The sequence below is a fragment of the Notechis scutatus genome, chromosome 2, assembly GCF_049901735.1.
Source record: "Notechis scutatus isolate UNSWTSFEM ecotype Mainland chromosome 2, rNotScu1.2, whole genome shotgun sequence".
Classification (NCBI taxonomy): domain Eukaryota; kingdom Metazoa; phylum Chordata; class Lepidosauria; order Squamata; family Elapidae; genus Notechis; species Notechis scutatus.
In genome coordinates, this window is record NC_142010.1 from 30,009,797 (window position 1) to 30,022,345 (window position 12,549).

A 12,549-nucleotide genomic window follows, 5' to 3' on the forward strand; every position below is an offset into this window, starting at 1 on the left:
GAATCAGCTTTTAAAGCCATTGCTTTTGTCTGCAACTTACAGAAATTCAAATATGTTAATATTTCATTGTCTGCTAGGAAATAGATATATATTAAAATGCATTCTCTTCAGTGAGTCAGAACCAAGTAGATAAAATTACTGCTGTAAAACATAGGAAATATATTCCCTGCCAGGACAGGCAAATATTCCTTTATGGTTATCTGCTCCTGGCTGGCAAGCACTTTATTTATTTACCGAATTCTGCTTTTATCAGGGTAGTACCCCAACCAGCCATATCTACTGGACTGTATATACACATAAAAAGAGGAGGGGATTCAATTGAGTAGGCAAAACCACAGTCTTGATTATTATTATTTTTACACACACACACACACACACACACACACACACACACTGTATAGTCTTTCTTCTCCCCCACCCCTTAATTTGTCTGTCTTAGTTAAATACTGGGAAGGATGCTTCTTCTTTAAACACTTACTCAACAGTGCATAATGCAATACATGCATTATTACAAAATGTAACATGAGGAAACATATTAAACACACACATGTGATTACACAGTTCAACAACAAAAATTCTGTTAAAATAAATTTTGCTTTAAAGATTTATGAATGCATTAAACACTAATGTAAAATTCTCCATATTATAGTCTAATTGGGAAGCATGTATCACTCTGCATTGCTTATCGAGGTCCAAAGTTTAGCTTTTAACGCAGATCCCTGCCAGCTATTGTAGGATTACATTGACTTATGCATTTGTTTGTTAAATTTTTGTGCTGTCAAATCCACATGGACTTACAGAAGCTTACAATCCATATAAAATATAAAATAGCAATGGTAGCAACACCATAGTAAAGCAAGATAATCATCCACAATAATAATTTACATCATGTCTGCTATAAGGACTTCAAGATTAAACATTAAAATGCACACAATAAGATCAAAAACAGCCAACAACTTGACTAGGTCGATAAGTATCTTATACCATAAATTCATATTATCACTTCCATCCAAGATAGCTATCAAGGACCAAAACCCCTCCAGAACCATTCAATCCTTACTGTTTTTCAGAAGCCCTAATTCATGAAGGATAATCAATACTCAATGGAAGGCTATTCCATGAAGCTTGGGTCATTACAGGAAACAACTTTTTTTGGATCACTCCAAAGGTCTAATTATTTTGATTCCATAATGGCCAATCAAGTACACGTGAATAAACCATAGGCAGCAAGCAGAGGCAAAACCCTCTGTAACCATGGTGTTCTCCAGCAATTGGGCCAGAGAGAAAAAGTGTTTCCAATATAAGAAGTAATAATATACAGTCATCATAATTGGTAGCTTTTGACAGCCCTATCAATAGTTTCTAGGCTAATGAAATTCATCACTATTGGAAAGATCACTGTTTTTCAACTTTGTGTTTGATTTCTTTATAAATAGGGGCACTGAGATTCCAGTGCTCTAAAATGAACCACCATCCGTTATCCTCAGCATCTATTAGACATAATAATTAAATGCATCCAGATGAAAGGAGACGAGTTCAACAGAAGAGAACATGCTGCTAGAGTACTCTGGATGTTTATATGGGCCGCTGTTTCCAGCTGTGCTATTTTTTCCAGTCGCCAGCTGAAGATCAGTTTAAGGCAGTGTTTCAAAACCTGGACCCTTTGAAGACCTGTGGATTTCAACTCCCAAAATTCCTCAGTCAGCAAAGCAAATGTATAGACTTACTGGAGAGAGAAATCCACACATTTGGAGGGTGCTTGTTCTAGTACCTTTAACTAATCGATTGTGTTCTGAAGGTTTAATGCTAGCTTTCGTACCCAAAAAGTTAGCTTAGATCTAAACCAGGGGAGTCAAACTCAATTTCATTGAGGGCCGCATCAGGGTTGTGTTTGATCTCGGAGGGGCTGGGGAGGCATGGCCAGCTCAATGTCACTCATCAAGGGTCCAACTTTGGCCGCAACGGCCTCCTGCAGATCTCTGTGAGCAAAAGCAGAGCCTAGGGAAGATGTTCATTTTTGGCCAGAATGGTCTCCTGCAGCCCTCTGCTAGTGAAAACATAGCTCGGGAGGAGCCTTTGCAGGAGGCCGTCACAGCTGAAAATGGACCCTGGGCGGGCCTTCCCGAGCTCTCTTTTTGCTGGCAGAGGCACTGCGGGCCGGTCTGTCACTGTTTCCAGGGCAGGCCTGCAGACCAGATCTAAGTGCCTTGAGTTTGACACCCCTGATTTAAACAAAGGAACCAACCTACCCGTTAGGTTTGAGCAATATCTCATCTATCTATAGCTATATTTCATGTTATATTTCAGGACCCAAATCTCTCAAAACAATTATTAGTCCGTGTACACCTTTTCCTATCTAGGAAGTTGCATATTCTAGGCTCAGATATTTGTCTGCCAAGACCAACTTTTCTGACTCTGGGAACTTTCTCGAAACTTGAGCAGAGGACTCTTTCATTATATGCTACTAGATTTCTAAGATGGATCCTAGGACTTTCTGGCATAATATGAGCATATGACTTACTGTTGAGTCTTGGTTGTTCCCTCACAAAGCCATTGCTCACCTGGGAAATTAGCCATTCCAGCTGAATTTGTCCCTCATGCACACTGAAACCCACAAAAGTCTAATTTCTGGTCCAATACTGCAACAATTAAAACAGAGAGGATCTTTGAAGCACTTTCAACTCCTTTTTTCAAAAATGCTAAATGCCTGTTTATTTATATATCTCCCTTTGGTGAAAAGGTCAGGAGAAAAATCACCTCTTCGGTCACCGTTGCTAAGCAACCTCTTTCAAAAGTTCTGCAACACTGATCAAGCATATTATGTTCCACTGACTGGCTTCAGAATAAATATGAGTAACATCTTACCTGTTCTACTTCAAGAAGCGAGGAAAGGTGCCCACTTCCAGGCAGATAGCCAGAGATCCAAAGCCATCTGTTACACTTGATACTTTCTAATCAGGAAAAAAAAGGATACGGCCTGGGACCACAGGTTTCCTGTTCACAAATGCAAAAGACAGCTCTGTCTTCAGAAACACAAGAGAAGGCTTGATGAGATGTTGTCCAAAACGGAGTGACATGTTCAGCCCTTTTTTGTACAGGATCTGTGGAGGAGAACGTTGGAAAAGTTCATTTTATCTCATTTTATCATGCAAGCAAGATCATCGATAGGATCTTTTCAATTACTGAAGCTCAACACTTTTTTGTTGTTGTTCTGTTGTGTTTGGTTTTGGGGTTTTTTGTTTTTGTTTTTTTGCATTTCTCTGCTTGAATCTTCTCAAAGAAACATCTGTGTATTGGGCAAGTGAACATTAGTTTGCAAGTTTTTCATCAGTGTATCTCCGTGCTAATTGGACATGTTTGATGTTTGCTAGAGGATGGCTGAGTAAACAATCACAAGCTTCCCTGTAGAAAAGAATATCACTTAAATAATAATAATAATAATAATAATAATAATAATAATAATAATAATAATAATAATAATATAATTGTTGATGTCTGCAAATTGCCTAGAAATAATTTGCATCCTAAAGGGAAAGATCTAGAAAACTGATAGTCTTGTCCACTGTACCTTATTAGTGTGAAATAATTTATGTAACTAGTCCTTCATTTTTCACATTCTACTTTAACAGGGCCGTATCTGGGTTGCCAAAATCCAGAAAGGCCATTAGTAAGCAGCAAAGAAATAGAACATAGAACATCAAAGTCAGAAGGGACTTTGGAGGTCTTTTAATCCAACCCCTGCTCAAGCAGGAAACCTTATGCAGCCCTGGACAAATGGCTGTCCAGCCTCTTCTTGAAAACCTCCAATGATGGAGCACCCACAATTTCCAGAGATAAGCTGTTCTATTGATTAACTGTTCTCACTTTCAAGAAAGATAAAGAATATCTAACAATTTATTGACATCTAATGATCATCAGCACTTCTGCAGCTCCCATTTGGTCATCTTGAACTAGCTGCTCCTTAGAGGATGACACCTTTAGCAGGGTCACCATCAGATCTTACAAGGTAGGCAAGTTCACTGTGGAGCAGGGTGTCTTGAAAATGACCAGACCCTGAACCATGCAAGGTGATAATCAGCATCTTGAGATCAACTAGGAATAGCAATCAAAGGATCAGAATAGGTGTTAGGAGATCTAGCTTCTACTCTTTTAGGCACGAAAGCCAACTTGGGGATAGTCTTTCTTTTTTCAGTCCTAGTCCAGGAAGTCAGAAATAATTCTGGACAAAGAGAAACCGAAGCACTTCTGCAATGCTACCAAAAAAACTGAATGGTCTTGTCCATGAACTCACCAGGAGCTAGCTACTAGAACTAATTTTAACAACTAATTTAACACCTGGAATGCTCTACCCGACTCCATTGTTACAGGCTCAAACCCTCATAGCTTCAACCTCAAATTGTCTACCGTGGACCTCACCCCATTCTTAAGAGGTCCTAAAGTGCACCAGCATGCCTACCATCCCTCTCTTACTGTCCCCATTTATCTGTATTTACTCCCTTTCTTCATGTTTATGTTCATACCTATACTTGTTATCTTGTACATGTTTGACAAACAAATAAAATAAAAAAAATTTTTTTTAAAAAAAAATGCACTTGAATTGCACCTAGAAACTGACTGGCCACCAATGCCAGAGAAGAGGTGTTGTACAAGTCACCTAGGCCACTGCATACTGAACCAATTTGACCTTCTGATGGGAGAAATTACAATTTGTCATTGTTGGGCAGGGTTTCTGTGATAAAAATAAATGTTTTCCAATAATGAAATTTTTGTTTCAAACAATACCTGTTCTGGCAACTGATACACCATTTAAAAAATGAGAGAAAGATGTACCTAACTTTGTATGGCAAGAGGGGAGGAATAAAAATAAGTATATTCTTTTGAATCACCATTTTTATATCTACATGTATCAACAAGCTGAAAATTATCCATTAATTTTTTTTAAAAAAAAAACCTTTGGTAATCTCCCCTGTGTGTTGTTAACATTTTCCCCCAGATGTTCCATCTTTTTGTGGAGAAATACTCCATTCCAATCCCTGAGGAGATATCAATGTTCAAACTTAAAATGCAATAATTTATCCATAAGTCTGTGGAGCTCTTGGTGCTCTCTGAGCTTGGTTGTATTCTTACAGATCTTTCATTACCAGCTAGATAAAAACTTCAGTGCTAGAAGGGACTCTTCACTTTCTTAAATATCTTTCGATTTAATTACTTTACAATCTAAGAAAGATATTCTGAATGGCAATGAAAATTAAAGACTCTTGTGAAGTGCCTTCTTTTTAAAATTAAAAAGGGGAACAACATTTTAAAGGATTTTAATTTAAAAGCAAAAAGCTTAACAAGATCATGATCCAAGAAATTTTTAAATGGATAAAGGGGATAGTGATTTTTTTTTAAAGGAATTTTTTTTTAATGAAAGTACCTTTGAAAATAACAAAATTAAGTAGATAAACAGACCAGATCTTTGTGGAAATGCTGATTATTTATTTTTAAGGGCAGTAAATAATTGGTGGTTTTTACAAAACAAGAAGATAAGGATAATATGTACTAACTACGAAAATGTAACTATGGAGAACTAATTGGAACTAAAGTGCTGAGCATAGCAAAGCAAAACAGGGGAAAAAAGAGAAACCCTTTACTTTCATTATTACTTTCATCAACATGTTTTCATTTTCTCACAATGGCAAACCCAAGAAAAGCTCGTGAATTAGAAGAAGGACATAAGGGTTCACTAGAATGACTTACAAATAAGGCATTTCACAAGATTCTTTGCAGAAAGTATTGGAAGAATTTGGCAAAGAGATGACTGCAACAGTGTAAAAAGGAAATGGAAGAAGGATTTGCAGGAATTAAAAAGAAGTGAAAAAAGAAATTAAAAAAGTAAAGTATCTGTAGGGCATCTGGCTGCAGACTTGAAACAAATTACTGACAAAGTGAAAGTTTTGGAAAGTATGAGTTATAAATAGAGACCAACAAAGATTTGGACAATTTGTCCTTATTGGAACTGAGTGTAAAAGAATCTTGCTTAAGATTTATAGCAATTCCAAGACAACATGAAGAAGATATCTCAGAAAAAAATTGCTATGTCTCTGAGATGACACTTAGGACACTAAGATCGATAAGTTCCATGAAATTAATACATATTTTTCAAAATTAAGAAATGTTTCAAGGGATGGCCTTCCTATCAGGAGGAAGGCAAGAGATCAAGTTTTACAGCAGCATTTTAATATTAGTCAGAGGACTGACAATGCAGATGTAATTGTACTTAAGGAAATATCAATTAAAATACTATGCAAGAGGAGAAAAAAGTATTTTTTTCTGAAAAACTTAAACAGAAGACAATCGATGGGATACGTTGGAAGGGATATTTTCACTTTTGAACCATAGAGACTCAGATTGCAATCTGTGTAGAAAGCAAGTTTTTCCCCAAGATTTTAGAATAGAACTATAGAAAATACAAATGAAAATGACAATGATAGGTGAGACCAAATAAATATCACAACAGATACAAGACAGTGAAAAGAATTCCATGTTGGGTGCTGCAGGTACATAAATCATGATGTAACTTTAGAGAGAGGGCAAAATATAAAATGTATCTATAGCTACTGTCAAGAATATGAAAACACACTTCTTTACAATTTCTCTTTTCCTTTTCTGTCATTTATTTTTTACTTCTTCCTCTGTTTTTTCCCCCACTACTTAATATTTCTATTATCTGTCATGATTTTTAACCATTATTTAATTGAAATTAAATGCAAATTAATAAAATTCAATAAAAAATATTTAAACAATAATAATTTTAGACTTTCTAGAATCTAGATGGTCTTCAAAGGCTGCCACGTAGAGCAAATCAGAAAGATGCAATTGTGAAGTGACAAAGACATGAATGAGTGTGACACTACATCCTGGTAAAGTTGCAATTGAAGAGATGTTGCAATTGAAGCACAAAATGCAATTGGACAATATGAGCCCCTGATGTTTAAGCAGAAGGTGAGAATCCAGGAGAACTCCCAGAGAACAAAGCAACTCGACAAAGGGAAGTTCAACCTATCCTAAATTAGAAAAAGATGATCTCTGGAGTGAGAAAGCTAATTAAACAACCCATTTCCTCCTGGCACAATCTTGATTTATAACTTGGCTGATGCTCAGTTAAAGTTCAGTTTTAATCTATGAAGGAGGAGCACGGTGAGTCATGTGGTTAGGATGCTGGGTTGACGATCAGCAAGTCCGTGTTCAAGACCTGAGTGCTCCTGTGTGACGGGGTGAGCTCCCATCATTTGCTCCAGCTCTTGCTGACCAAGCAGTTCGAAAGTGTGCATTCACAATTAGATGGATACATACTACTTTGGTGGGTATGGGGACATGAAAGAACCCACCAATCAGATGTCCCCGGGCAACAGTGATGTCACTGGCTAATCCTTTTAAGTCCCCTGGGGCTTCTGACAAAAAGGCAAGCGAACTATGAAGGGGTAGTTAACATGGAATGTGGAACAGCTACAAAATTAAAAATGGGAAAATAAGGGCACAAAGGCAATTTCCTATGACTTATTTAACTTATATACAGAATAAATCAAGACAAATGGTGGAATAGGAGAAATAGAAATTGGAACTAAAATTGCTGGAAGAGACACTTAATGACCTTAAAATACCACATTGACTATTGGAAGCCAAGAAAAAAATCCCTTACTGAAGGTACAAGAAGATGGCCTGATATTTAATATTATAGAAGAAATCCACACCAGGATCATGTCAGCATTGCAATTCAACAGTACCAAGCCAACACAAATAAGAAGCGAAGCTGAAAGTAGTAACAGACTTTATCTCCTTACTCCCCAAAATTCACAGGAATGACGCCTGTAGCCATGAAATAATAAGATGTCTGATACTTGGGAAAAGACTATGAGAGATCTAGACTACATTAGTGCACAGACATCACAATGACAACAAAGGTACATACTGACAAGGCCACTGTTTTCCCAGTTGTAACATATGATTGCAAAAGTTAGAATATCAGAAAATCTGAACAAAGAGAAAATGATGCCTTTGAACAGTAGTTCTGGAAAAAAATGTTCAAAATAACTTGCACGACAGGAACAAAAATTCAATATTAGATTAAATAAAATTTCTCTGCTCACTGGAAGCGAAGAGCGAGGTACCTTGGAATATAATATAAAGGCAAGAGTCATTAAAAAAATTGAAGGCAATTGAAAGATGCCAAAGAAGACAAAAGTGGCTAAATGACACTGATGTAGTGTTACTGATGACATAAACAGAAGCTTACAAGAATTTAAAGTAGCAGTTAATGACAGACAACACCAGTGAAATTAGAGGATGTGTATGAAATCACAAAGAGCTAGAACCTGAAGTCTAAAAACAGAGATGAAAGAGCAAGAAACACCAAAGAGCTCAGTATTTAGAAATAAAAAGTACAAAACTGATTACTCAAATATAAAAGAGGCTAAGCAAAAAAAGAAGAATTATTCAGATATATTTTAGTTGTAGTTTCTCCATTCGGCCTTGACACCTCAGGCAAAGTGGAGCAAGAGGAGCCTAGATCAGAAGCACCATATCAACTTCCCAATACTGAGCTTGTCAGCTTATTAGAGGAAAGCAATGTCAAGAGTCACAATGGTCTTGGAATGTCCTTCAGTGTTATTTAGATACTGTAGCACATGGGGGTGTCAAACTTGTGGCGTCACATTGCCATCATGTGGCATTTCATTACGTTTTTCGCTTTGTGGAGCTGGAGTGGGCGTGGCCTGGGCACGATGCATCTGGCCCACGGGACACCATTTTGACACCCTGCTGTAGCAGAATACTGAAAACCTGTCAAAGGCCACCCTACTTTAACTTCTACCTCATCTGGACTTCCAAGGGGGGAGCATGGCAAACTGAAGACATCTTCTATGGTGTTCGGAAAAGACTGAGCTGAAGTCTTCACTCCAGTCCGTGTTTCCAGCGGGAACACGGACCGTTCCTATTGGCTGATGCCGTTTGACAGCCGGCTATAAAAGGGAGCTGTCAAACGGCATCAGCTGTTGTCCGCCAGCTGGCTGCCTTGTTAGCGCAGCAGCCGCAGCAACCCTTTATTGTTACAATAAAGTAAAAGCTGAAGTTCGCTCCGTGTTTGCCTCAGGTTATTCCGCCGCTCTACAACACTGGCGACGAGGATGGGATACCTATAAGAGGCAACCAGGCAAAGAATCGCTCAGCGAAGTCACTACAAAAAGAGCCAAAGTCACTACCGAGCTGAATGTCACTTTAAGAGCTACTGTCACTATTCGCGAGCGCGAATTTCAACTTTCCTCGAAAGATCCGGCACCGCTGAGTCGAGATGACTTTGAACCCTGCATTCCCGCTTTCAGACCGACAGCAGAAACATGGGAGTCCTACAGAAACCGATTTGACTGTTTCCTAGATGCCATAGACCTTGCTGACATTTCTGACCATAGGAAAAAGTCCTACTTTTTAAGTTTTTGCGGAGCCACAGTGTTTGACACTGCTACGGCATTATTAGCTCCACGTTCAATTAAGACTGTTCCATGGGAAGAATTGCAGGAAATTATTTCCAACCACTATTCCCCTAAGCCATCCCAAATTGCCAGGTGTCATGCTTTTAGGAGACGGACTCAGGCTGAGGGAGAGTCTATTAGTGGGTACATGGCTGCCCTACGAACAGCTGCCTTGCATTGTGGGTTTAGAGACTATCTGGAAGACATGTTATTAGACCAACTAGTTTGTGGAGTCAGGGATTTAAGGCTGCAAAGGTGTCTATTGGCTAAAAGGGATTTAACCCTTAAATTAGCAATTGAAGAGTCTCAAGCTGCTGAACTATCAGCACTTTCAGCAGCAGAAATTCAGGGAAATCCAATTAGCCAGGGCAGCTCAGCCATCCATTACAATGAAGCCTCCTCAGAAGAAGGCTATGAAGAGGCTAATGATGTAAATCGCCTCAGGCAGCAAAAAACCAGTCAAGGGGAAAACAGGCCAAACCCCAATCTACCTCCACAGCATCAGCCCATTTGTCTAAGCTGTGGAGGAAACCACCTCAGGGCATCCTGCAAGTTCAGGAATGCCATTTGTCTAAAATGCCAAAGGAAGGGTCATTTAGCCAGGATCTGTCAAGCAGGAAAGACTTTTGCCCAAAAGCTTCAGACAACCCAACATTGCCAAAAACAAGTTGAAGACTGTTTTACCTGCTATCAAGCCAAGCTGACTAACAAAGGCTCTAACAAAATTAGTGTTTTTGTTTCTATAGAAGGAAAACCTTGCAGGATGGAGGTTGACACAGGCTCAGCACTGTCCATCATCTCATGGAGCACCTTGAAACAACTACTTCCCAGAATGGCTAAGAAGAAGCTTCACGGCTACCAGTTAACCCTACGCGACTACCAAGGCAGAACCATCCCAGTCATCGGAAAAGGCAATTTTTTTGTACAATTTCAAAATTTTAAAGGTCACTTGCCTTTAGTGGTAGTGGATGGTGCCCTCCCTAGCCTGTTGGGGTTAGACTGGTTCCCTGCCCTTGGCCTCCATATAAGCAGAATCCACTCTATTACAAATGCTGAAGTGGACACCTTGTTTAATGACTATGCTGATGTGTTCAGCGAGGGGCTGGGCTGTTATTCAGGAACCCCAATATCTTTCAACTTGGACCCTCAGGCAGTACCAATCCGTTTAAAGCCTCGAAGGGTACTTTTTGCAATCCGTCCCAAATTAGACATGGAGCTTGACAAATTAATTAAACAAGGTGTATTAGAGCCTGTGGACTTCGCAAAATGGGAAACCCCAATAGTGACACCCCTGAAGAAAGACGGGAGCGTAAGAATCTGTGCGGATTACAAGACATCATTGAACAAATATTTACAAATCAGCACCTATCCAGTCCCCTTCAGTAAAAGCTGAAGTTCGCTCCGTGTTTGCCTCAGGTTATTCCGCCACTCTACAACATCTTCACTAAAACAGAGTCACTCTCAGGATCTCTATTGGTCCACCAGGGAGGAGTAAGCCCAGTGAAACAAGATCATATCTCTACCATCCAGCTTTTTTACTGCATTTTTGTGTTCATCCAGGCGGGTACTTATTCTGATGAACACAAAAATGCAGTAAAAAAGCTGGAACACACTTCCTCACTAGTCCAATACATGAAAGCAACAGGTCATAACATCGACTTCAATGGCACCAAAACCCTAGCCACTATAGAAAACCCCAGCTACAGAATTATCAGAGAAGCCATAGAGATTGAAAAAAGACCTGAAAGCATGAATAGAAGAGATGATTCCACCAGACTGTCAATTATTTGGAAGCCTGCACTCACAAACTAAAAAATCTCCACACCACAAGCCAGGCAAACATCTGGGCACAAACAGATCCCCCCGATACCTCCAGCTCAAACACACCCCAACCAGGCACCCAGATGAAACCTAGCTTCCTAATAAATGATTGCCGTCCATTTACTCAGAACCAAGCTGCACTAAAAGCCTCCAATACAGGAACACAATGTTGCCAGCCAATCAAGACACACAAAAAAAGCCACAAAACAGACAGAAGATATTAGAAACACCAATCAAGAAGAACACAGCAAACTCCAAGACCAATAAACACAGACCAACACTCCCAACCAATCAGGATGAAGAAAAAACCATTCTGGTACAGCAGTAGGCTGTACCAAATGTAAAACAGAAACGGCTGTGAAAGTCTGACTCACAGACGAACACAATACAGAAGCCTGATGATGGCAGATGAGATTCTGCCAAAACGTTGCTACAACTTTAAAAGCACAACTATAATGACGTGGGAAAATACCCGAACAAAGCTGAATACCATACATGTAAGTACCCGTGAAAACTTAAGAAAACATATTTATTTATTTATACATATACATACATACATACATACATACATACATACATACATACATATGGATCTTTGGTTATTCGGGTTTTCTCCCGCGTAAGATTGGAAGTATCTAGGCAACGTTTCGATGAAGTCTCATTCATCATCTTCAGGCTTGTGTCTTCGGCTCTGTGCTTCTCAGAGTAATGTGAGCTTGCAGCTGCTTCTTCCTTTTAACTGCTAGTGGGTGTGTGACTTGATTGGGTGGGGGCTTGGCTGTGTTCTGATTGGCTGGGGGGGTGTTCTCATTGGTTGGGGGTTTGGCTGTGTTCTGATTGGTTGGGGGGTTGACCGTGTTCTGATTGGCTGGAGTTGTGTTCTGTTCAGGTGGGGGCTTGGTTGTGCTCAGGTTAGTCTTAGTTGCTGGGGATTTGAGCTGGTGAGCTGTGATCCTGCTGTTTGGCTTCGCGTTCATGGTCGTGCCACATCTTCATGGTGGGTGTCAGTTCGCTTCATGTATAGCTTGGAGGGGTTTGAAGTGGGTAGTGATGCAGCTGCAGTGCGGCTTCTGGTCCGTGGTCGTGTCTCATCTTCTGTGTGGGTGTGAGTATGCTTTCTACGTGGACGTGTGGTGGTAGCATCTTGTGTGTCCCTCGTGGGTGTGGGTCTGGTGTCATTCTTCATGTTAGGTACTTGTCTGTTCATGAGGGCGGGTTT

At 39.6% G+C, this 12,549-nt stretch overlaps 1 protein-coding gene across 2 annotated transcripts in view; it reads right to left on the reverse strand.

The window, feature by feature from the left end:
* The window catches only part of FHIT (fragile histidine triad diadenosine triphosphatase), a 964,256-nt gene that overhangs the window by 847,601 nt on the left and 104,106 nt on the right, over positions 1 to 12,549 (reverse strand). For both annotated transcript variants that reach the window (XM_087954523.1, XM_087954522.1), the window contains exon 2: positions 2,975 to 3,101. In XM_087954523.1, coding sequence (XP_087810649.1) covers positions 2,975 to 3,077 — 103 coding nt within the window. In that variant the 5' untranslated portion in view covers positions 3,078 to 3,101. The remainder of the gene's footprint in view (positions 1 to 2,974; positions 3,102 to 12,549) is intronic.